Below are 27,732 nucleotides of genomic sequence, written 5' to 3'. Positions count from 1 at the left end.
TATGTATATATATATATGTATATATATATATATATATATATATATATATATATATATATATATATATATATATATATATATATATATATATATATATATATATATATATATAAAACGATATCATGAAGCTGTTGTATATGTATAACTTCACACATATATAAATATATCAATTTGTGACTTCTTGTTTCGGTAAAAAAATATATATATAGTATATATATATATATATATATATATATATATATATATATATATATATATATATATATATATATATATAGCGATATTACGTTCCGCGTGTTGGACATAGAAGATATTAATGAGGCAAAGTGGTAATGCATTGTACTTAGTTCCAACAGTTTATTTTGAATTCCAAATTTTCGACGTTAAACATACGTCTTCCTCAGGGATACAATAAAGCTCACAGAGACAAGAACTGAAATAATAACATTCATGATTGTGGTAGTCATGGAACCGCGCACAAAACAGCATCACCATCATCATAATAATAAAAAAAGCATATTGGAGGCGCAGGCTGTAAAAATTATCGCGTGAGGATATCATTGTTACGTAACAATCACTTATTATGACGCCACCACAATCATGAAAATGCAAGAATAGAAAGGATAAAGGCTTATAATATATCAAGAAAATAAATGTAATGTATGGAGGAGAGTAGAGCAATAATAATGATATTATCATTATTATTGATCTACTCTCCTCCATACATTATTAACAGTTGATTTCAAGATAGAGTGATTTGGGAGGCCATTGTCACCTCCTTTTATCGTAATTTATTTTCTTGATATATTATAACTAAGCCTTTATCCTTTATCCTATGCCTCATTAATATATATATATATATATATATATATATGCTATATATATTTTTTTTTTACCGAAACAAGAAGTCACAAATTGATAACAATGACACCGATGTTATATTACCAAGGCCCGTACTTTTCTTTTACCCTCTCTTCATTTTCTTTTATAGATAATGTTTGAGACGTTTCAGATACCTGCATTTTACGTTGCCAATCCCGCACTGCTATCTCTCTACGCCAGCGGTCGCGTCAGTGGTTTTGTGATCGAGACTGGCGCGGGAGTGACGCAGACCTTGGCGGTGTATGAAGGGTACTGCCTGAAAGAAGCGACGCATCGGACCGAGTTAGCAGGCAGAGAGATGACGAATTATCTCATGAGGTTACTTAACAAGAGGGGATACTCTTTCTCAACAAGTGGTAAGATTGTATTCAAATTGAAGTCATATGCTCTATACGTGGAGCGGGACGTGGAGTAACAAATTGGCGCAAGTGTGCGCCATGAGCTCTATTTTCATGATATTTGGGGTAATTGGCGTCAACAATTAATTTATGCTTTCAGCACAACTTTATGTTCATGACACATGGGGTTCATATTTATTTATTATTCATTCCCAAAAATCCTTTAAGATTGTTTGGAGAAAAAAAATTAGGATACTCACGTGACTTTTATCAAACATTGAAAAGTAAAAGATGCAAAATAAAAAAGTTAATTTTTTTTTCATGATTATGTTAAATATCACACAGCTGAGCGGGAAATCGTGAAAGAAATCAAGGACAGGTGCTGTTACGTGGCGGAGGACTTTGAGAGGGAAATGGCAAGCAAACAGAAAAGAACCGAGAATTATCAACTACCCGACGGCCAAGAGATCAAACTCGGCCAGGAAACATTTCAGTGCATGGAAGCCATGTTCAAACCGACACTGCTCAACCCGGATGGTGGTGCAAAATCGACTTACAGATCCGGTATAACTGATATTGCGTATTGCGGTTTGCAACGCTGTGACCCGGATACCCGGATGACACTATATGAGAATGTGATTATAACCGGCGGGAACTCGATGCACAGGGGGTTCGGTGAGCGCGTGAAACGGGAACTTGTGAACCGGGGTGTCCCGCGGGAAACGTTGAAAGTGATCTGCCCTCCCGAACGACGGAAATCGGTTTGGATCGGTGGTTCAATCCTTGCCTCATTATCTAATTATAGAGGAATGTGGATTACTAAAAAGGATTATCAGGAATATGGACCAACAGTTGTCTATAACAATTCTTTCAGGATATTTGATCCCGAGAAAGGTTAAACCGATGATACAATATTAATTTCATTCTGTTTTGTGAGCAGCTTTCGGTTTCATTTCTTCTACTCTCTCCTTACAGATCTGCCTTTCTTACATTGTAGATAAACATAGGCCTATTTATTGCTTTGGCTTAAACTGCAAATACTTTAATTTTCCAACATTGTTGAACAAAAAATGTGACTTATTTAATAGTGAAACAGATTTTCAAGGAAATAGCAGATTTTCCTGCATATATATTTTCATGATTTAGAAATCAGTTTGTTTATATTGTATATAGAAAATCGCTAATTTTGATCAACATACAAAGATATCATTTTTGTTTTACTTACCACACCAAGGAGGGGTGCTTGGAAGAAACCACCAATTTCTAATTCCTAAGTGTGCAAGTATGAGACGGAGTTGTTGCTATAACCAGTCACAATCTTATCACCAAATTGCAAATATGAGATTAACAGCCTTAGTTGTCACTTAAAAAAACCCAGCCATAATTTTCTTATTCCTTGTCCGATTTCTCTCAGAATTGACTTTCTTATTTTTCTCTTGTTCACAGGAAATATTTGTATATCCAAGATGAGATTCTGTTTTTAAATTGTGTTTCAGATAATTACAATAATTGTTATTACTATCATGCCAAATATCTTATTATAATATAATGATGGAAGAAAAAGTCAGTTATTTCAACAAAAAACAGATACAGAGCCAAATATTCACTTTAATCATTACATGTTTATTTCAATGCAAGGTTATATAGTCTCTATTATATGCATGTAACTCATTTTTGTAGACAAAGCACATTTGAAATAAAATACACAGCTTCAAAAACATTTAAGTAGTTATTGATTTAACACAGTACATTATACTGAATATTATATTGGAATGTGTTATACCTCTAAAACACTAAAATGACAGAACTTTGAATACACTGTTTTACATATATATTTCTTTAGTTTCCTGCAGTATACAAACTCAATATTATAGAAAAGTGAAATGTGATACATATATTGAACACTCAAACATGACTAAGGCTGATAAAATTTGCATATATATATATTTAAATAGCTAAGATAAAGGCATATAGTGCAAAATGCATGTTTGTATGAGAATACACATATAGTCAAGGTGATAAACTACAAGCTGCAATATTTTGCTGACACAATGGATTTTGAAGTGATGGAGAATGCAATTGTAAACCCCAAATGGTTTGAATTCAAGATTACGTTCTCATTTTCATCAACAGCGATTTGCTCCACCAATGATAGTGTCATAAAAAGGCCTTTGTAAGCGATCATACAAAGAATGAATCCACAGGCATCAAGAACGTGGTGGAAGGGGTGATGGCAAATTGGCAACGCCTCATTTTTTTTTTCAAGTCATGCAAAGAAATAACAAAAATATGATTTAGATTTGAGAACTACTCACTATCAGATCCAATCCAAATAGTATAATACTATTCAATACAAATAAAATGGTTAAACAACAAAAACGCCTGATAAAAACCCATGTTTTTTTAAGTAAATGAAGAACAAACATTATGGGTCCATTATGGACCCTATACAATTCCCAAGTAGAGATTATAAAAATAACAATATTTCAAGAAATGCTACAAAACTTTTGGAAAAACACATTTCAAAGAAAATGAATATGATTCTTTTTTTTTCTCAGAGAATGAAGCATAAACTAATAATTATCTACCCAGATGAGCAATTCATTCAAGGTAAATTCTAGTTCTGGTAACGATCTCAAAATGACTTTTTACAGAATCTAATATAATGACCACCCAAGTGTCTGTTTTTATGAATAAAAAATATGTGCCAAAGGTTTCTGGAAGAAATTGTGTAATTGCTGAGAAATAAGCAAAATAAGCGCGGATTCGGTCACTTAATTCCGTCGGGTCTTTATTCCAGCAATAATAATACACTGTCCCACGTGTGCCTATCTGTGTTGGCGATCTTCAGTGTGATCGTATTTCAGCTTAGATTTTATGATTTCACAAAGTTCAGTTTATGTATCTGTACCAGATCTAGATCCACGATGATATAGTCATACTTAACCTTGGTTTTACCATGGACCTATTATAGGTCCATGGTTTTACAGACTTTCTCACGAAATTAGTGTTTTACTGCAACTACTGTAATTTAGCTTTAAACATTGTTCAATGTTATTTTCATTTAAAACTTTGCATTCACAAGCATATGAGTAGCTCTTAAAGTAGTCGGTTAACAAAAATTGAAGAGATTGATGCTTCATGAAGTGATGAACACACGTGTGACAGGGATGTTGTCAAGGCCTGTACTTCCGAGTCACATAAGGCCACTGGAGAAAACCTCCCATAGACTTTGAACGTGTGACTAGGGCCGAGACCAGGGCCAGAAAAATCTGGTCTCGAGGCCTGCTCAACAACATCCCTGGGGCCTGTTGCATTAAACTTTTGCTATAAAAAAAACTCTGATGTACAAACCAAAAATCTCTGGCAAAAAATTTGCCAGTTTTTCTTTTATCCAACAGGCATCTGATGTGTGATTTCAGATAGGAGACAATAATACTCAAAAGTAAAGAAAACAAATTGTTATAATCTACAATGACCAAGGATGTCATACTTGAGGTAACTTTGGTGAACTTGGATGGAAAAAGATATTGGACAAAGGTCAAATTTAGATAACCAGAGACCAAATAATGCAGGTGGAAACCTTGTGCAAAAGCAGAAAAATGAACACACTCAATTCAAGATGGACATGGCATGAGCTTATCTGATTTGCATGGGAGAAAACAAATCCCAATTTAAGTCATTGTGAAAGTAAAGATCTAGCAATACTATTCTTCTTTTCACATAGTATTCATCACATCAGAATATCTCCTTGGGAATCAAATATTACCTTGAAACATTTTACATTTACAATAGCACACACTCATTTCAAGGGTATCAAGAGGAACAAATGTTGCATAGACTAAATGAAATATAAATGTATAGATCAAGATTTGCATAGAGAAAAGAGAATATAGGTATTATTGCAAGGAAATGGAACAATGTCATGTTTATTTAGACATGGTGGGTATAATAAATCTCACCAAGTTCCTTGGCCGACACAATCAGGGCAGTATATTTCTTTTTTTCCTACAAAGTTTTCTTAAATTTACATTTGTGGTCATTTCTGGTCAATAAATAACCCTTTTTCTTTATGCATTAAAGCATTTCCCTTCTTTCTAAAGGTTAAAAAAAAGTCATAGTTTCGACAGTGTGAAGCTCAGGTGGTTTAGGCACTATTTAAACCAGAAGTCTTGATAAAATTGATAAAAACTGTACTATGTCTATGTGTACATACATTATAGCACATAAGCACTGCATAATATTACCCTGGCTTTAGCTTGTTATTGAGGGGCAAAACTATTGCCATCATCGACATATAAAACTTTCATAAACACAATATTTCACATTCAGATGAAGTTTTCATGACAGAACTCGTATAACAGGGATGCCAGTCAATTTTACTCACAGTGCCTGAAAAGAGGCTAGAACACTTTCAGGTCCCATATGTGCATGCTGTACAATATAAAGCCTGGAACGGAACTTTGTCAAGCAAAACCCTGAAGACTGCCCTCGTTGTTAGAAATCTTTAGATTCTACAGGGGGGGCATGATTTCCTGAAGTTTTACAAGTGTAGTGCATAGAGTCGAGAGGATTGAGTTCCAGGCACAATGGCCTGCCTCAGGTTTACATGGGCAGTGCCTTTGTATGTTTTGTTGCATATCTGAAGAGACTTCCAATTCATAGATTTATATTCTATATCTAAGAACACCATTTCTTTATAAAGAATGAAAATCAGGAATTCTGGAAAGTCCTGAAACATTTCTCGTTCCTAGACTTTGCATGTAGACAATAATACAGTATTCAAACTCAAGGTGGGCAATTTAAGCATGGAGTTGTAAAGAATATCAACATATTGGCCCGAAGTCACAAGTGGAAATACAAACCAATGACTATTCAGATTTCACATAAAATTCAGCACTGTATTCACTTCAAAAGGTTGAGTAATAAATGCAAAATTTTGCAAAGGGCACTAAATACTGAATAAATGCATTGTACATGAAATCTGCATTGTCCATAGTTATGCAATATATGCATCCCTTTCAGTATCGAACCGCTTTTGTAAATTTTGGCTAAAGAACAATAGAATTTCATAGATCTGGCAAAGATAAACAAGGAGCACACCAAAGATAAGTATAATACATATAATCAAACAATTTTTTCTAATTCACAATAAAATTCATATATTTTACATTATGAAGCAGCACATGCATTTGTTTTAATATAAATTCAATAAATATCTTGTATAGAATCATCTGTTTTGGCTAATTTTGCACAATAAATAAATGCGATCGGGCAAGATATAACATGAAACAATTACTGTAATTCATATTTCATTCATAGCACAATAGCAGTAGAAATCACAAAGAGCTAAAAAAGATTTGTAAAAGAATCGATGAGAAGGGCAATATCAAGACAATTGATTGCAAGAAATGAGTTCTTAAATGTAGTTGCCTACTGTAGCTATTACATCAGAACGCTAAAGGCGACTGCACACCTTACAATTGGACTGCGACTCAATTTTGGAATAAAACGTAGTAGAATTTGATGCTAATATTGAGACTTGGAATATCTTACTGTGTAATGTTCAAAATCATCGTACGAATACCTATGTTCAAATCTGTGACTATGCTATCATCCTTCTTAGAATAAAAGCAAATTTAATATCTAGTCGTTATGACGTCATAGCAGTCGTACGATTAGAAATTAATTTGGCTTTTACTCCAAAATAAAGGCTTGCAATCTTTCAAAATGGTTATATTAGTATTCTTTCAATTAATATTAACCTTAAATAAAATGATATGTTCCATTCACATTTTCAGAAAATGAGCAAAATGCGATTTGTTCCAAAATCGGATCGTGAACAGTCGTAAGGTGTACGGTGGCCTTCAGATGCACTAAATTTACTATAAAAAGAGCATCATCTTCAGAATAAATGTAAATATAATCTATGTCAACATAGCAAGTCCTGGGTTCCGTAACACAAGGCTTAGCAATGATCGTAGAACATTTTTCTATGATTGATTCTATTGAATACAATGTACAATCAATCATGAAAATCAAGCGTACGATCAATCGCTAACCTTTGTGTTACGGGACCCAGGTATCAGTATCAGAAATAAGGGTGATGAGCAATATCTTCCTCAGTGCAATAAAATATATAAAAAAATATCCTAAAAAACCCATGTTCTCTAAATTTGACAAATTTATTCACTCTCTTCTAATTTTTTCATAAATTCCTGTTTAACCAAAAAGAGAAAGTCGGCCTCATTTTACTACAAGCAATAAGCAGCATTATATAATTGGATATTGAATAATCATCCAATTTGCTGTGAAAATGGTGTCACTGAAATAAAGAAAAAATATCGAAGGCTCCGCTGCAAAAGCAATTCATCAGAATTTTAGTCACATGAGCCAGGTTATGAGATTCTGTTTAAAGAGAAATTTAAACAGAGGGTTACAAGAAAATGTTATCTGAAAAACATGACAGACATTTATAGCCATAATACAATAAATTTGCATGCTCGTGTCTGCACACATATTCATATTGTATTTCATGTGAGCGAACACAAACTACATCCCTCATCTCCATTGGATCATGGCATGAATAACATACCAGTATTGCTTCCACAAGCAACAATCCACAGCATGTGTCATGCTTGTAATATTCTGTCAAACGTATCATTAAAGCGATGAGCAGGTCAAAGGTCAGCGGGTCATAAAGCACAGCATACGTTCTTTTATGACATTCTGTCAAACTATCAATGAAGCGATGGTAGGGTAAAAGTTCAGCAGATAAAATCTCTGAGGGGAAACAAGATGTTATAAGCATCGGCAGGATGTTGTTGGGAAGTCGTCATCAAGAACACCCTCTCCAAACACAGCTAGAAGCTGCCGATGAACCCTGGAAAAAAAATAATGAAATGATAAATCCAAGCTTACTATAAAACACATTTATAGTAATAAAAGTCAATACTCAAACTTACTATGAAATAATAATAATAGCTGGATTTATTAAGCGCTTTTTGCCTGAGGATACAAAGCGCTGCCATTATTACCTGGCGTTAGCTGTGCTTCACAATTTTTTTTGTCTATTTTCTTTACTATAATTGTGTTTATGTCAAGAGGTTGGTATCTCTGCTCCAGAGTCTGCCCAAACAAGACAATGTGGTATTAGGAAAACTGCTGTGAAATCCCACATACAGCGATGACAAAACTTCTGTTAAAGAAGCAGACGCATCTTGCAGATTTAGCCAGTATTTTGCAACATATGTATGACAAGCCATTGAATCATATTTCTTTATATGAAGAATTAATTTCTTGCTATCCAGAAATCATTTTGTGTTGTTAACAAATGACAAATTTGATATTAAGGAATATGTAGATCATAAATGACTTGCCATACATTAATTGGCATGTGCTCACTGACAGTGAGCCACACTGTTCAAAATAAAAAAAATCAGTTTTATAGTCATTTTGTATAAAGTCATTAAATGTAGAAGTCTCCATGGAGAAACCTAAATAGACAAATTTCATTGGTCTAACTGTTTTTTTCAAAAGGGCTTTAAAAAGAGAGACAAACAATTACTTGGCTAAAAACAGTAAGTTGCTCACTGTGTAAATCTTCCAGGCATGATGCCCCCCCCCCCCCTTTCCAACCCCTTTGGCCCGAATTCACAAAGGTGGTTTTGAAAACCCACGGTTGAGTCCATGGTTTATGCAGATTTCCTGTATAAATTACACTTATTTTACCGCGTATATTAAAAAATGTCCGATGCTGAAGCGCGCTTTTGTCACAGTGCGCCAAATTGACGCCTGTTGCCGTGGTTATCCACGCTATTTTATTCATGAGCCCACTGTTTTTATTCATGAGTCCACTCTTCAAACAGTGGACTCATGAATAAAATAGCGTATCTAACCAATTGTAACAGGCGATCAAATTGGCGCTCTGTGACAAAAGCGTGCATCAGCATTTGACATTTTTATACATGCGCCCGATACGCGCTAAATTAAGCGTAATTTATACAGGAAATCTGCATAAACCGTGGATTCAACCTTGGGTTTTCAAAACCACCTTTGTGAATTCGGGCCTTTATGTCCCTGACAAAGAGATCTATACTCACCTCAATTCAATGAAGTCTGCCCTAATAAGTTCCATGTCTACGTTCCAGGTCAATAGTTTCATTGATTTTTCAAGCTTTGCTGAACTCATATCATCACTACTGAGTAAGGGCCTGATCTGAACAGCCTTAACCTGATGCTTCCAAATGAATGGAAAATCAAACTACAAATACAAATGAAATGATCAAATACCATACAGTGAGTAAGCCGACACTTTTAAGGAGGTTGTATACTTTATTGCGCATGTCCAACAAATAAAAAAAAATCTCAACTTCTTTTTATGTCCATTGCTGGATTTACTACAGAGGGGGGGGGGGGTACTTTTCTACCAATAAATTGACCAGCATTAAATTTATCACCACTCACAGGGAGCATTTTCCTGTTAATTCCCCCCCCCCCCGATAAGTGCCTGCAATATATCAAACTTATATGGATTTCATGATGCACCATCCATCAGTTGCAGCGAACAGGCCAAATTTCTAACTTCGGGGTTGACATCGCGCGCAGGCACAGGCTAGTGACTGTGATGCTTCAAAAATGAAAACGATTTGGCAAAAGCGGCGGAAGAATTTATCGTAAACGGTCTGAATTTCGCAAAGAAATATGGGGCAATTTTTTCTTCCACCTCCTGAACCCTAGTAAACAGCATAATATTATGCAAGCCAGTCAAGCCGCGTCGACCAGCGCAGCATAATCGCATGCATGCACTAGCACACAATGTCCGATGTCAACTTTTTCCCATGAGGCATTACGAATTTCAGCCCATCCGCTTCAATGGATAGATATTGTGAATCCACTGAACTGCAACAAAAACAAACATTCAATGGCAAATTAAGTGTACGTCCCCATAATCAAGCGTAATATCTTTTTTTTATCTTGGTCATGAAAAATTGGGGGGGGCAAGGGCCCCCAAGCCCCCAATCTGTACCCCACTATTGTCATCAGCTTTTATATCTATGTATTTATATTTTATTTATTTTGATTTCATATTTTGAGCACAATTAGGAATATGAAAACTTGCAATAATTGTTTCAATTTATTCCAATAACAGGGGATCACCTTTCAGCGATCAAACTGGTTTTATAATTGTCTATTGTAATGTTATAATGTTATCAAGTTTTGTATATACTTCAAATGTGATTACATGTTACTATGTCAATTGTATTATAATTGTAAATATGAAATTGAAATTGAAAGTGGAAAATAAAACAACTGAATTGAATTGAATTCACATTTACCAAATTCAAACAAAAGCTCTAAATCCAATGAAACAGGACATGAAAATATCATTTTAAAACTGACCTGGTCTTCACCATTCCCATGATGCTGTAGGAATTTCCTGAACTCCTTCCTGTTGACCTTTCTGACCAGGATGAGGTCAGCATGGCCATCGGCAAGATGGCCACCAGGAGCCAGACCACGAGGTACCAGTTGGCTTCGGTTGGGCAAGGTTACGACGCCAATGCTCGTGAAAGAATCCTGGAATTTTAACCATTTTTCTTTGGATCGAGGTGAACGATTTGGGTCTGTTTGTAAACAAATAAAGGAAAATGCATAGGAAATGATCTGATGTTCTCACTGTCGGTGCTTTTATTCCCACATGTGAACCCATTGCAGTCAATGGTTACTTTAGAATTTGGGAAATAATCAACCTATATAGTAAAGCTTATATTAGCTACTTATATCCAATACAGTATTGCTAACTCAATTAGTTGTGAAGTACAAACTCATTATCTAATAATTTGAAAGTGTAAACTTGCATTAGTCGACCTCCAATAAATCAAATATTCGCCCAAATCTATGAAGCAATTTTTTTTTCAGACCTGATTAAGCAAAACATGTAATCTTGTAATGCCAGTATGATATATTGTTTAATTCTGCCATCACAAATGGCTCTCCATAGATGTACATATATGCGGCCACTCAACCACGGCCAATAAATGTCTCAGCAACTAGCCAATTCGTCCATTATTTTCCATATTTCTACTTGACTAGTGGCAGCGGTGTGATCATCGTCCGTTACTTCTACTTGCGCAAGTCTAACAAATTACTATGGTTTAAAAAGATTCGGCTTAATAGGCAAATTTAGCTGTAGATATTTCAATGATTTCTTTGGGTAAATACAGTTGAGGCCAAAAGTTTACATACACCAATGGAATTCAGAGAAATTTCTTCGCTTGCCAATCGTAAAATTTACTATATCTTCAGAAATATAAATACTACCATGATGAATTTGGTATCAAATGAAAGAGCGTATTAAAGCTCTTTGACATGATTGAGATGAAGTTGGGATTAAAGCATATTTAAGGTGGAATTTCCTTTGAAAAAAAAGTAATATTCATGCGAAATGTATTCTATTGTTTATTATATTTTCAAACATCGTTTCACAGAAATATATAAATGTCAAATCTATGATTAATATTATATTTTCTATCATGATATGTCACCACTGAACAAGAAAGTGTAATCTGAAATGTTTGTTTTGAGAAGTAACTAGCTTAAATATGAAATGTTTTTGTCAAGTTTTTATTTTTAATTTGTCTAAAATATGAAGTGTTTGGGGGAAAAAAAATGACACCTAAATATTTTTCAGCTCGTGATGACAAAGCAAAGTGATGAAGGGGTATGACATACTCATTTGTTTCATATCAAATTCGTCATGATAGCACAAATATTTCATACGAAACAGTAAATTTTATAATGTTTGGCAAGTGTCAACTTTTCTTTGAATTTCCTCGATGTATGTAAACTTCTGGCCTTTACTGTATATCAAACAAATCTCTAACCTATTGTGGGTAGGATGCCGATGCCTTTCTGCATGCCAGCGATACCACTCTTAGAACCTCCTAAAGCAGGGGTCACCTGAACTGAGGGTATTCCTCCAGACCGGTCACCTGCTCCTGTGGTGAAGACATTCCTGAGGTTCCTCTGGGTGGTATCAGCACCCCTCCCTATACCGGCCACACCCGGTAGAGGGGTGTCTTGGTCCCCCCATGCTGCACTGCTGGGCCTGGAGTTGGGGGCAGAAGAGGGAGCCTCAAGGCCTGTACAGAGGGTGGTGAATCAAAATCAGGAATGGGTAATATTTGGGCTATTCCATTAGCACTAGACTTAATAGAGCTACACATTAATTCTAAGGTTTAAATTGATCTTTATTTACTCCTCAAATTGACAAAAATATTAATTGTTTATGCAGTTACAGTTTGAAAAAAAAATACAGATACAATAGGGTATATGAAAGCGGGTATTCTAGCATAATCATCCGGTCTACAACATGTCAAGTGGCTGCGACACAGATAAACTGTTGACCACAGGAATTTATTCCATAAAATTTTGTACAGACTAAAATTTCAATAGATCAACTGAGGCAAATTAAGAATTCTGTATACATGAAAAAAATGTGAAAAAAATAAAATAAGCAAAAAGACATGACAGAGAGTGATAGAAAATTCATAGGTAAACAGTAATGTAAGTCTATCATCCAGTACCGGCCGCACAGAAACGTTGTTATCGCTAACAATCCACTAACAGAGGCCCTGATACAACCAGTAATGTTGCAGCGATGCCTGATGTCACAACAACTCAATATTTACATCTAGGATCAATGTTTGATATCACAATCCGAAAGATGTGACGGGACCTACTTTTATTGCTCTGTTAGCGTGAATAGCGTTATTGTGGGGCCGGTACTGGCCACCATCCCGGCACATAAGCATTTCAATCATTCTCCTAAGCTTCACTTACCTCTTTTAAAAATTGATTTGACAACATCTTTGCTATTCTTCTTCTTTGGTGTCACCAAGCATTCTTCAGACGAGCTGTGTACGGACTCTCCGCTCCATGCAATCATGGGAATGGACGGAACAGACGCCCCCATACTCCGCCTGCTTGGTACAGGACTGGAGCTACGACTGGACCTGGGATTGGTGTTGGGGTTGGCCCCAAGTGTTCCAAGGGATGGGCGGTGGTGGGCGGTGAGCTTGCGGAGGGCCAGAGGGCTATCCTTTGGGCGGAGGGGTATCGGCGTGGAGTGGACTAGGTGGGTTAGATCAGGGGCGTGTCCACATACCTTGCACCTAAGAACAGAAATATAGATGGGTCAATGTAGATAGATAGATCGATGGATATATGAATGAGTGGATAAAAGGATCCATGGATGGATGATTTGATGGATGGATGGGTGGGTGGGTGGATGGATAGACAGACAGACAGACAGACAGACAGACAGATAGATAGATAGATAGATAGACAGACAGACAGGTAGATGACAACAAAAACTTATGGACTAATCAAGTTCTTTAAAAGTATGTTAAGGTTTGGATAAAATATATCTTTTATTCTCCATGGGATCGTTTGTCACAATATGTATGTATGAGCAAGGCTTCATTCCACTTACCCTTTTATACAAGTAGACGAATCCTCTGTGGTCATGGTATTACGTTTGTCTAATGGAAGATAACTCACTTCACAATTGTATGACCTACATGAGGGAAAAAAAATCAGAAAATCAATATCCAATGTTTTATCATCACGCATAGGCATAAAATATGATTTTGTGGAGGTGCCATGGCCGAGTGGTCTAAGGTGCCTGGCTATACATGGAAAGTCCGGGGTTTGATCCCCGGCCACAGCACTTATGCCTGTGAGCAAGGTATTTAATCTACAATGCTCTTTTATCCTGCATTCAAATAAATGTTTTACGCATTATTGGTAACTGGGTGTGCACTTGTTTGAAGAAAAAAAATGTGTAAAAATATAAATAAAAGTTGATTTGCAGTGTGATTTTCAATCTTGTAAATATTGGTTGACAATTATTCTATCAGAGGAAAATTGATCACTCAAAGAGAATGGTCACTGTAGCAAATAACAAGCAAAGTAAACAATATTGTAAATTTCAGTCATTTAGTCAGTTATACATGTACATTTATTCTACCAGAAGTACCCTTATTTTCAGAATTTTTTTATACCATAGATAGTATAAATCTGATAAACATTACAATCATAACTTCCAATACTTTAATACTTTCAAATATTTATAGGTTAAAGCAGCTTTGTTTTCTGCTATACCTAAATAACTTATAATCCATTTTTATCTCGAAAAGTGATATATAGTCTACCAAATATGCTGTCTATTTGTTGAAAATTCAATATCACGTCATATTGGTTATTTAGTATTATCACTGCACTGAGCAGCCATAGAGCACAACATTATTTGTTCACTTTATAATACATGTACATGCATGTAACACCAATATTCAGGCCTACATTTTCTTGTTGGTTATCTCTTTGTGGAACGACTTTTTCCTCGATAGCATACAGTACAAGTGGAATTGCCAACTTAAAGACTATTCAACTGAACCATGGACCACAGGTACAAAGAGAAATGCAGATAAATCGGTAGAATTAGAATTGAGATCCTTTAACTGGAAAGTTTAAATGAGGTTTGTAATAATAATGATAATATAGGTATATTTACCCGGGGAAGCCACTTCAGTTCTGAAAACTGTTCTCCCAGCGGGCCCCGCTATTACTATTACCCCTTTGAATATAATCACTTTGAAAGAGAAACTAATGCATGGTAATGAGTACACTGTTGTCGCAACATCTATCAGGATCAGCATAAAGGAATGATGTCACAATAAGGGCATATCTTGTGACACAGACAAATTAAAGCTCACCTCAGCTTGACAAGACTCTTGGCCATGGCATACTCCGCTGATTTAGACTTGAGAACATGCTGCGACTTAACGGCTCGTCTCAAGCAATCGCTGCCAAATCCATACATAATAGAGAAACCAAACCGAAGGAAACCTTCCTCCGTGAACATGGAACACACATCAACAGGTTGTATATGACCTAGGGAAAATTATCAAAGAAATATCATATAATCTTAAACTTCTCAAAACTTTTTTTAAAAGATAGTTTGAAAAACAATTAATATCAAACCCATACATAATATAGAAACTAACAATAGAAAATCTTCTTCAGCAGACATAAAACATAGATCGACGGGTCGTATATGATGGGGAAAATATTAAAAAGAATTGCATAATTTTCCTTCATCAAGAAATTAATCTACATTGGCTTCATTTAATAGCTACAATAGCCGAGGAAAACACGTACCAGATAGAATTTATTCCTACTGAGCTTTAGCCCAGCTGCAGCCGGGGAAATATGATACTGACTTTTATGTGCAATAGAGCATATGCATATGACAGCTGCACTATATAAATTGACACATGTATGTATTCAAGTAATGGTATTGTGTTCAACCTGGCTAAATCTGCCACTAAACATTTTGTTATCAATATTATATATTTTAACCTTCTGTGAAAATGTTGACCCCCAAAAAAACATTTTGAAAATTATTTGAATTTCAGAACTACCAACTCTCTCTGATTTGTGAGTAATATATCAATTAAGTGACCTCTGTGATCTTCTATCCCTTCACCTATAATCTAATTCACAAATGTCTGCTTTTCACGTGTACATGCATAAGAAAATTCTACCCAAATAGGATTCATTCATGAATAATATCAGAAATACATACCTAATATAATATGGAGTGCAGCGGTCACTGCACTGCTGATTCCCTGCGTAGAATGAGCTACAATGTTGAACAATCCTAGATCCATCCAAATAACAAAATAATATCAAGAGCAGGGTTTTGTGTGCAGTATAAAAAGAGGTACCATCGTCACCCATCCCCCCCCCCCCAGAAAAAATATAAATAAATAAAGAATGAATGAATAAATAAATAAATGAATAAAAATATAGACAGATAAATAAATCAATCAATAATTAAATAAATATATAAATAAATAAATAGACAGATAAATAAATTAATTACTTAATTAATGAAATAAATAAAATAAACATAAATAAATAAATGAATAAATGAATGGCTATTATTTAAAAAAAAAATAACAAATAACAAATAACAAACCCAAATTAAAGATTAAAAAAAAAAAAATTTTATGCCACAGACAATAACAAGGTGCTGGTGTACCAATACACTGGGGGTTTCCCCTTCTCGTATACAAATAGAGCAGAGGGATCTTAACACACAAAAGTGATGACTCTCCATTAGAGGGTAGTTCACCCTGACAAAATGTTTGTACCGGTAATTACAATACAAAAAGATTACAAGATTAATAAAGTTATCAGAATTTCAAGATTTTGTTATTTGTAATGTCATATTGGAGCAGCTGCCTCATATGTAATATAAAATGCATGAATTTCAATATTATTATGGTTCATAACATACAACCCAGACTTCAGGCATCCGCCAGAGACATACTCTAACCCATAATCTTTGCTTCAACAGGCAGACATTGAGCTGAGCCAACTCACTTCCGCGCCTGAACCAGTAAAAGACCAAATCTTTACATAAACTTGATTACAAATACTAACCTGTTGGAATAATACCAAGTGGAATCCTACACTTCGCCATGGGGGTGTCCGGTGATATTTCTATACCCACATCCCTCTGAGCTCTCTGTAGCAACCCATGTACTGCTTCATTTGTAATTGTATCCCCTCCAATACATACTACCCTGTAAATTAAGTGGAATGTTCCATGAATGAAACAAATTCAGAAAAAAATTGAAATATAAGTTATATTGGTTAGAACTTCTGAACAAAAACAAAATTAAAAGGGATATTTAATTGTTATCTTTATCTTTCAGTCAATAGGCATACAGAGGAAAGTAATTTGTGAAAACATCTTTAAAAAAAATTACTAATGGGGGGGGGCAAAGTAAAGTTCAATATACTCACCCATCTATATCACTAAAATCCATGGCATCTATTGCATCTTGCACTTGATGTTGACGGCTGACCTCTACAAAAGAAAAAAAAGTGGAAAACTTACATTTCTTTCCCATTAGCGTTTAACTGCCAACCGTGCCTGCAAGCACACTTCCAGGGAAAAAGAAGTATTTCATCATGTGACATATTATAAAAAGATTCAAAAACACTATAAAGCACTTAGAAACTGCTATCAAATAAAGTACCAGAATTTTTCATTACTTTAATAGCAGTACTAAAATAATAGTAGAAATACCTTGATGACAAATTACAAAGACATCAAAATCTGATCAAATATCAGCTTTCATGCTTGCAATTTTTTTACAGCCATCTATTTTCTTTCTCTACTAATTTCATAAATGCATCCACCAGTTCCTGGAGAAAATCAACTTTGCATATTCATGTCTACCCCATTCAATGAAATTTTGGTTATTCAGATGCCTTTTGTGTATGTGAACTCCCACTTGTTTGCAGACCAAGACTACTATTATTACCAACGCCCCCCCCCCCCCAAAAAAAAAAAAAAATGATTGTGTATGAATGAAACTAGTGTATACATTATCTTCTCTTTAAAAAAAATAATAATTGGGAGTCTACATAGTCACTACCTTGTACTGAATAATTGATTATGCCTGCTAGAATTCAATGACGTTCTATTCAAAGATCACAATAACATAATTGCATATTTGCGATTGCTGGGGTTTTCTTTCAATAGAGTGAAAACGTAAGTAGATTGATGAATTGAATGGGAAATTGACAGAAGTTAACTTCATTGCGAAGTGAGAAAGGATTATTTTTATAACCTGTTGGAACAAATGGATAAAAAACTTACTGTTCTCATTTGCCACATGTATATAATCAAACACATTTATTACCATTAATATTAGATGGATGGAAGAATAGAGTGATGAATGGATGGATAAATGGATGGATGAGTGGGTGGATGGATGGATGAAAGGATGGATGGAAGGATGGATGGACGGACGGACAAAAATTAAATACATAAGATCAACACTCTATGATTTCACTTACCTACGATATCCGTTTTCATTCTAGTATGGTGGAATAGCATCTTGATTTTATTTTCATAGACTTGTTTGGCCTTCTCAGATCTCATGGTATCCACAAAGATTTTTAGTCTCTTTGGTCTCTCAGTGAATTCTAGAGAAATTCAAACAGCATTTATAATATGATTATTACTATTAGTCAATACAGTGTGCTTTTCCATTAGGCTCAACACATTTCACAGTGAATTAAATTTTGTACATTTATATTATCTTGAAACTAAACAACATAAACTACTAGATTGATTTTTAATTGACAGAGGTCATTCTTAAGGGCATATTGTTGCATTTGGTATCGCATGCAGGAGCAGGGACAGTAAAGTGTTTAAGATTAGTAAATTTTTTTTGGCGTAAGGTTCCCTGACACTTCAGCAATGGGCATCAGAGGTGGCCAATGACAGCTGAGTTGCAATCTTAGCCATCCAAGACCATAATGCTATTAAAAAGTTGCCTTAAAAAAAACATTTTTCAGGGAGTCTCAGTCATTGATAGGTAGTTCTGATTTGCAATTTTAAAAAAAAGACAGTTACCATTGATGAGCTTCAGAATGGCCTGAAACCACTGTTGGCAGGTTCCCTCATTGGTCGATTCAAGGACTATCTCCTCCCAAGTAAGCCCGTTGGCCACGCCCTTCTTGGGATGTACCACAAAGATAGACACCCCCTTGGGATGACCCCCATCTTCCTGCCCCGCCCTCTGTATCCTCTGAATCTGGACAGCAAAGATGTCTTTGATCTTGATCACCTTTGGGTACTGCTCACCTTTGGCTTGTGGTTGATGGAGAAAAGGAGAAGCAGAGGGATAAGGGAAGAGAGGAGGTGGAGGAGGAAGAATGGAAGAGAAGAGAAGAAGATGAATAACGGGATAAACAATAAAAGAAGAACAAGAACAATTTATACATGAACTACATGTAGGATTACACCATGTGGGATAATAATTGCCAATGAGGTCATTTTATAGAACAATATAAATGAATAAACATTAATTTGTAAAGCTGCGCTTTTTCAGAGCTCTTTTGACTTAATTCTACACAGCGAATTTTCCTAACTGAAGAGATATGTTTTCAATTTCGATTTGAAGATAGTCAATGATGGAGAGCTTCTTATGTCAATTGGCAAGCTATTCCATACTTTGGGGGCAGCAAGTGCAAATGCACGATCACCAAGTTTATCACCATGATTATCGGATGAGACCAAAAGGTTTTTACATGAACTGGGATTAGACCATTTGCGATAAGACCAGACAGAAAGTAGAAGAAGGTGTAGACCAATTTACTGACTCACCATGGCTTGACCTACTAAGAGGAGTCCAACTGATCTGCTTCTCATCCAGGACAACATCATAATGGCCACTGCCGATATCAAATATGCCTTTGAGCGGTAAAGTCGGTACCAGGAACAGCAGATCCCGAAGATCACCCTTGGACACCCGGTGGAGCTGAGGAGAGCTGGCAGATCTCAGAGGTGGCTTGAGGTTCAGGGAGAGGGCGCTGTTGGAGATGGGACTCGGGGAGCGTTCGGTGGGAGGCCAGGCTGGGTAGCCATGACTTTCGGTGTCAGCGGTGGGATGAAGAGTTGTGTAGTTGAGTTGAGAGGACGGTTGAGTTGGGTTAGGACGGGTGGGCTGGGAGGACAGTCCGCTGACCGGGATCATAGCCAGACCACCGTCCAGCAGGGAACCTGCAGGAACAATTATTTAGTTCAGTCACTCTATTTATTTCATATCTTTATAAAGATACAGTATATATTAAAAACAAAATAAAGCTTATATGATTACGTTAAGACAATCAAGGACTTACAATGAAACTATGACACTAAGAATTGGCGTGTAGAGGATGTGTGTGACAGGAGGCCATTGGCCTATCAAGGCCTTTCCTCTTTTATACCGCATGATGGATATAAAACGAATTAATTTGGTAAAACACAGCGGGACATTCTTTATAAAAGTAAAAGAAAACAAAGGGAAAAACATAAGTAGGTAAAAACAATAGATTGGTTACTTAAAAACAATGAAGATAATTTTTTCAAGGGAAAAAACAAGGAAAAACAAAGAATACACAAAAGCAAAGCATAAGTATGTAAGAACTATTTTAAGTAGGTAATTACTACATGTAGGTACTTAACAGAGTGTAACATTTTTTTCAGAGAAGATAAAAAAAAATATTAGGCAATGGCTATAGGTAAAATATACAGTGGAACATATAATTATTTCAGAAGTTAAAAAACAAAAACAAAGAAAGAAGCAAAGTATGAGTATGTATTAAAGGGTGGTTGTAGGCAAGAGCAGGTGTGATACTTGATTAATACAATGTTTACATAATTATTTGTTTGAAGAGCATAAAGAATAAATGAAGAATCTATCATTGTATTTGTACTGTATCATACAGCTATTCTAAAGAGAATACATATAGCAGTATGCAATGTAAAATGGAGATTGTGGGTTAGCCAGACACAAACTTGTGTCCTCTCCTCACAAAATGGACGACATTCTAACGAACAAAAAACAGGATAGAAAAATAACAGAAATTGTGTCAGTCATATTTTTTTGTGGGGAGGGGTGAATTTGAATAAAATATAAAGATCAGCAGTTTTGCTAAGTTTGGTCAGATTAAGGCATATTATCTTTTGTTTTTCACATGAGAGCCAATGATTTCTAGTTTGGGTCACTCTATTTAGTCTGTACTTGCTAGCTAGGCCTACACACAAAAATGTTCCTCTCAGCGACTTTATACTGTAATATGCTGAGTGGCAACTAAATCACTTCATAATGGAGATGTAGATTAGTGCATAAGGATGAGGTGTATAATTACATGTATTAGTTGCTACATGTATATCGAGTCAATTTGCACCTCAGTCTAATGATAAATCCATCAAATGAATGGATGTCTAACAAAGTTTCCAAATAAAAAGTGGCTTTCTATTAAAGCATGCTTGAGCGGAGCCCCACTGTCAATTAGGTATGCATATTATAGTCCCTACATGTACATGTATTTGCTAATCATTCACATAATGTTTCATTCAGTATAAAAAAGCAGTATTAATAAAAAGCAAAAACAAAACAAAAACAAAGTTCATAGAACACCATACACATGGTAGCTATAGTTTCAAAGATAATTTTAATTTAGCAAAAAAAAAGATATTGGTATTAGGAGTGGGCTATACATGGGTCAAAAATACTTTTTTTGTAATTTCAATATGACAACAGTTTTTTTTTATTCCTTGTAATGTATCTCAACATGAAATGACAATATTTTTTTGTCTCGGGTCCGAGAAAAAAGTGTGCCGGGCCAAAATCCAAAATGGCCGCCAAAACCCCCCAAAATCACAGTTTTGGCCACAACTTTTTTATTTGGTGGTCAATTTCTCTGGTTTTGGTGTCTATTCATATGTTTTGGGGGGCAGGCAATTTGTTTTTCCTATAATTACTACTTTTAAACCATTATTTGTAGAGTTAAAAGGTAATTATACCTAAATTTTCCCATTTTTGTAGCCTTTTTTCAGCCAAAAAGTAGGTTTTCTCATCATGGGGTTCTGGGATATTAGATGGTACGAGGTCAACAATAGCAAGCAGCTTCATATAGCTATATTGCTTTTATTCCTCCACTTTGGGTTTTACGGATATTTGTGAAATATATCTTATTAAATAAAAAAATGTCAATTATCCATTGGGGCTATACAGTATACATATGTACAATGTACTGTACATACATACTGCACTGCATAAATGCATTGGCCACCATGACAGATAACAAGGCTTGTATAAACTATAGTGTCATAGAAATGAGCTCTCAGGTTTAGAATTAGATGCCTCAGAAATTGAAGATATGTTTTGTCTCAGAAATTGAGGACATGTTTTGTCAAATATGCTAATTCAGGGGGCGGAGAGAGGTAATTTACACTGTAGCTAGCCTGGGCCCCGTTGCATAAAAAATTACCATTATGTTAACTTAACTTAATGGTAACTTGCATGCAATCCTTTATTCTGATTGGCTGTTGATCAGCGTTACCATGATACTAGTAGTTACCTGACCCCCATAAACATAGGCCAGTTAGACACCAGAACTAGGTTTAAAAAAAGCCTCCAAATGAAGAAGATATGGCTAAAAATGTGATGTACGTATATATGTGTATGTGATATTTACAGTAAGTGTAAGTTACGTTGCTGGTTTCACCATGTACATCAGCTGACAAGGAATCAAATTCACAATCCAATTCTAAACCTTTGAAGCTCATTTCTATGACACTATAGTTTATATACAGGCCTTGTCATATGCCATGGTGGTCAATGCATGGATATATGCTGTGTAGTATGTACAGTGCATTGTACACCATATGGCCCCTATGAATAAATGACATTTTCTTTTATTTGATAAGATATATTTCACAAATATCCGTAAAACCCAAAGTGGAGGAATAAAAGCAATATAGCTACATGAAGCTGCTTGCTATTGTTGACCTCGTACCATCTAATATCCCAGAACCCCAGGATGATAAAACCTACTATTTGGCTGAAAAAAGGCTACAAAAATGGGAAATGGGTATTGCAGTTGCATACTTCATATGGTCTATATGTTGCTTTGGAGCTAAATGGAATAATGACATTTACTGGATGTCACTTTTAATGGGTATCTAATGAAGCTTGGTGATGCCACTTTCCGAGTACAAAGGACTGTTCAAATATAATATGCCTGGAAAACTATGCAATGTTAATGCAATGCTATCAAAAGTACAAGTTTAATTCATAGAGCTTGTTTTAAGTGCTTAATAGCCACTTCTGCATTGTACTCCATACCATGCTATGACTTAATGATTGTTTGCTTAATAGCTAGCATGGTTTGGGAGGTTGCCTGGGGTAACAAACTTCATAATGGCTTGTAAAACATTTACACAGCTTGTTGACATGTATGCACAATGTGGCTTGATCACAGTATGCATAATGCATAGTAGCTTTTGTTTAATGCAGAATTCATTAGGCCTCAATCATGATTTGCAATTTTGCATGACTTGCTTTATAATGTTCTACCCATGCATCATATAAATACATGTACATACTGGCTCATACATTTTTTAATTATTTTTCACACATACATATTATAATACTACTCACATGCATATTATATTTGATTATAATTATAAATTCTTGGATGTGCATACAGTACATTGTATTTAACTAATGTATGCAGAGTGCAAAATGGTTACCGGTAGATCACGTACATAGAAATTGTAATAATGTAGCACAATGGGTTTATACATATGGTAATGCATTTGGCAAGGTTGTTCCCAGAGATGAGAGCATAGTACTCAAAGCTCTGCCACATTATGTTCTTAACTTCTATAGTGCATACATGTATATATATATATATAAGTGTGTGAAGTTATACATGTACAACAGCTTTGGCAACTCTTTTTATTTTAAATATTGTAAAGAAATGAATGAAGAGAACATTCTCTTCATTCATTTCTTTACAATATATATATATAGGCATAGAAGCATAGAGAAGCATAGAGAAGCAAGGTCATTTAATGGGGGAATATCTGAGGTGGGCACGGTTTGTACTTTCAAACAAGATGCAGTGTTTTAAATATTCATGAAAGTTAAAAAAATATAATAACTAACGGTTCACAGCTTAATGGATAGAGAAAAAACAAGCAAGTCATTTCTAGTATCATCATAATTAAAATTGCTTTTAAGAAAGCCATGGGGAAATCATGTAGAAAGCTCTATGAGCCTTGTATAATAAAGGCCAGAGTTTACGAGGGTGGTTTTGAATCCATGCAAGTTATGCATCAAGGTCTCCCTACCCTTTATTTAATAATTCTAAAGAATTCATGAGGCTTATGGATGCTTGTTGCTTAAGGTTATGAATTCAAAGTTAATTAATTTTAGGAATTAATTTTCATTGACAATTGACTCATTAATTAAAAAATGTGTGCTACACAGAATCTTCCTAATTTTCCATTGATTTTAATATAAATTGCAATAATTTCAACAAATACAAATACAAGTATATTGCATGCATATCTTACATTACAGGATAAAGGGCCATGCAGATAATAGCAAATTATGCAAATTTATAAACTTTGGATGCTTTCAATAAGCATGAAGAATAAATTCATGAAAATGCACATGTACATGTAGATCTGAATTTACTTACTTCAGAAAGAAATGGTGGATAAAGTGATGCTACGGATCAAAGAAAAGAAGTGAAGGAGTATGGTGGTGACCTCAGTGTTCTTAAATCACAAAACATGACATTTGTTACAGTGCTCAATCTACTGGTATAATGGAGTGAAATCATTTTATTGACCAAAAATAATATTCCATCAAAGTTATACTATATAGATTCACACAGCTGATTTGACATCTACATGTAGATCAGGCCCTGTAACAAGAATTTTGGAACAGGTGCCCATTTTCATAAAGACTTATGATTTACATGTAGGTAACTTTGCAATAAATGGTACATGTCGCTACCATGGAAACCTTGAATGCGAATGGCTGCTGAGCAAGCCAGACCAGGCCAAATATAATCGGGTAGATCAGCTCAGCAGTGAGAATCCATAATTTTAACAGAACTGAAAAGCTAGCCTCAATGGTGTGAGCAATGACTTGGTGAAAACAACTTCTTTGACAGTCTATTGTGACCACAATATGATATCTAATACTGACAATTGACAGCACATGTCCAGTGTAATAGTGATTTATTCACATTTTATGACTCTGAAATTACTACTTCATATATATGTCATTTATGAGATTCTAACACTGTACATAATTACCATTAATAAAATCAACTAACTGAATTTTTTATATCTTTTTGAAATCATATCAGTAAAGGAGAGAAACACTGTACATTTCGGTTGATATAAAATAAAAGAAACTAAAAATACAAGGGCTGAATTAAAAAAAGTATAAAGGCAGAACTTTTTAAAACAATTCTATCAAACTGATTAGAATGGAATGCAATGCCCCATCGTACTCTTAATGATCACATTCAATTTGGCATTGTTTCCTTTATACCAGGCTTTGTGGAGAACTCTCCAAACATTTGATGATTTACTTCAATTTATAGATTTTCTCCATTATCTCTTAAGATGCATCTTGCCTCTTTGAAAAATTGACTTTTTTAAAGTATACCGGGTAATTAACCTTTTCCTATGATAAATCTTTCTTAGGAATGTGGAAGTGCAAAATTCACTGCATTGGTCAGATCAGATCATTCTCAACAGATGTGTTCTACCATGTCTTAGTCACATTTAAATCTTTGTGAAATACTTGCCGGAATTGGTGAATAACTGATGTGCATGGACTATTAATAACAAGAATATCCACCCCCCTGCGATTATTTTCCTACAAACTTTCAGCCTTTTTATCCTTCTGGACAACAGGTAAGCTACTTATTTTGAAGTCTTTGAATTACAAGACTTACATGTAGATTTGTGTTTGTTCTTGCCTATGGGATTCAAACCTTTCAAACTTTGCCATTGTAAGCGCAAGGATACATCCAATTTGGTAACTCTGACCAGTTGCTCAGGTCATTGTCAATTATTTTATAGCTTTACAATATTCATGTTTAATTCAATATTCATGGTGTGTAGTCTTTGACTATAAAACCCTAATCTGATGCAGAAAGAAAAGTTTGTTGAAAAAATCCCCCCCCCCCTTGGAAGGGAAACAATGGGATGACAAATATGACATCTTGAGAGGAGGCAAACAGCTCCTTGAAAGATGAGAAAAAAAATATGAAGATACACATGAGGATCTTAATATGGTACTCTGACTTATCAACAGTTTGTCAAACTATTAAACTTCTTTCTGTCTATTTTCCACTTTCCCACTAATGTTTACTTCGGCTACGGCAACATGGTAATTAGACCATCTAGTAATGGCACCAAAGGATAATTATCCCTTAGTGGCCGTTAGACCATCTGACATAGACCGACATTTGTCAGTTAGACAAAATGAGACATGGACAAAAGGATTTTAGCCCAAATGAAGATAGTCCAACTGAAGTTCAGACTAAGTAATTTTAGACTATCTTCTAAGTGTATATTCATGAACCCATATAGAAATATAATTGCCACACCATGGGGTGCATGTTACGCACCTGAAATTTAAATCATGTAATAGGGCAAGGCCACTGTCCTATCTAAGGAACATTTCTATATCAATGCAAAAATGGGGAATATTTAAAGGCAAAAAAAATCAAGACCAGTGAAATGGACATTGAGTCCAATCAAAAGGTCATCTGAGGTCATGGACTTGTATGGCCTTGAATAAACCCTGAAGTAAATGTAGAACCACTTTGGTTACATACCAAATACCACCCTCAGCGACATCAAATCAGCTGGTCCGATTCAGCATTTCTCATACCATCTCAGGGGACAATGTCCGTTGCCTAGAAGGAAATCATCTATCATGATCGTGTCAAGGGTTGCCTGAGCCTGAAGAATCAATGGAAAAAATAAAAGGGTTAGAAGTCATTATTTTTTTCTTAAAGGGAAAGTGGGGCAAATGGAGAGTGAAATTCAGTTAGAGGCATTGTCACTTTAATCTCAAAATACTCAGTTGAAATAAGTGGCTACTCTGCTTACTCAACGTATTTCTTAATTAATATTTTGCTTCAAATTTTAAATTTTGATTTCACACCCTTTCTCTTGGAGTTTTGAATTGAAATATAGTCCTGGATTCTTTTTATCATGGGGATCAAAGACAAAAAGTATGCCATTATAAAATTCAGAAAGCTTACTAACTTATGTATATTTTATCTCATTTCATTTATCTAGGCTATTCTAAATCTATCAGAATAAGAGTGTATCAGATCTAAATAAACATCAACTTCTCATTCTTCCAGCACTTCAGAGTGACTTCAGTTCAGAAGTCAGAAATTTAGTATTCATTCACCACCACCACCACACAAACAACCGACAATTAGCATTCACTTCAGTGAGGCTTGCCTTAGTTCAGCTACACAGTGAGTGGGAGAAATTGGAACGAGATGCATGCAGTTTTTTTAATTTTAGGCCTTTAATCATTCATACACTAGCTAACTTAGATAATTGTAGTGGAGAGAATCAAAACTGTTGGTTAATAATGGAAGGATAGAGACACATCAAAGCAAGGGCAAGGCCATGCAAAAGGCAATTGGGAGGCCCAAAGATAAAACTTATCAAAAAGCCAGGCCAAGACGACAAACATCTCAGACTCAGTCTCATTAGAAGCACCACGAAACAACGAACTGCCAACCCCGGAGATTCGGGGTACCTGGCGTCTGCCGTCCGCTAAGCCGAGAGAGCTCGCATTTGTTCCGTCGAGCACTTGCAAATTTGTCGAGTCGACTAGGCCTGCATTGATATTGTGGCAATTGCAGCACTAAACTTACTACAATAAAAACCAAACAATATCAGAAACGTACCTCCTCACAATGACAGTAATGTAAAATACAGATCTTGGCTTTCCAATCAATTAAATCCAGAACTGAATTTCCCTGCTCAGCTTCAGGCTCAGCTCAGGGCTGCTCCGTTGTCAGTGACGCTTTC

The 27,732-nt window shown here is 35.3% G+C and overlaps 1 protein-coding gene and 1 pseudogene across 3 annotated transcripts; one reads left to right on the top strand and one right to left on the bottom strand.

Annotated features, from left to right (window-relative positions):
- LOC129274714 (actin-like) overlaps positions 1-3,744 on the top strand; it is a 5,154-nt pseudogene extending 1,410 nt beyond the window's left edge.
- On the bottom strand, positions 2,823-27,732 carry LOC129275245 (uncharacterized). 3 transcript variants are annotated; one of them, XM_054912039.2, is made up of 15 exons: positions 27,609-27,732; positions 26,511-26,637; positions 19,477-19,872; positions 18,724-18,960; positions 18,162-18,290; positions 17,100-17,163; positions 16,734-16,876; positions 15,871-15,945; positions 14,999-15,176; positions 13,717-13,800; positions 13,065-13,396; positions 12,107-12,364; positions 10,623-10,846; positions 9,323-9,483; positions 2,823-8,103 (listed from the first exon to the last, which is right to left on the bottom strand). In XM_054912039.2, exons 2-15 carry the CDS (start codon positions 26,530-26,532, stop codon positions 8,022-8,024), a joined length of 2,385 nt encoding a protein of 794 aa, XP_054768014.2. In that variant the 5' UTR covers positions 26,533-26,637; positions 27,609-27,732; the 3' UTR covers positions 2,823-8,021. The 3 variants fall into 3 exon arrangements, with proteins under 3 accessions (XP_054768014.2, XP_054768015.2, XP_063964245.1); XM_054912040.2 differs by lacking the exons at positions 26,511-26,637; positions 27,609-27,732 and adding an exon at positions 24,348-24,377; XM_064108175.1 differs by lacking the exons at positions 2,823-8,103; positions 9,323-9,483 and adding an exon at positions 10,199-10,410 and having other exon boundaries at positions 10,553-10,846; positions 27,609-27,723.

This window comes from Lytechinus pictus, chromosome 13 (assembly GCF_037042905.1).
Source record: "Lytechinus pictus isolate F3 Inbred chromosome 13, Lp3.0, whole genome shotgun sequence".
Classification (NCBI taxonomy): Eukaryota; Metazoa; Echinodermata; class Echinoidea; order Temnopleuroida; family Toxopneustidae; genus Lytechinus; species Lytechinus pictus.
This window is presented reverse-complemented; position numbering and strand designations above follow the sequence as displayed.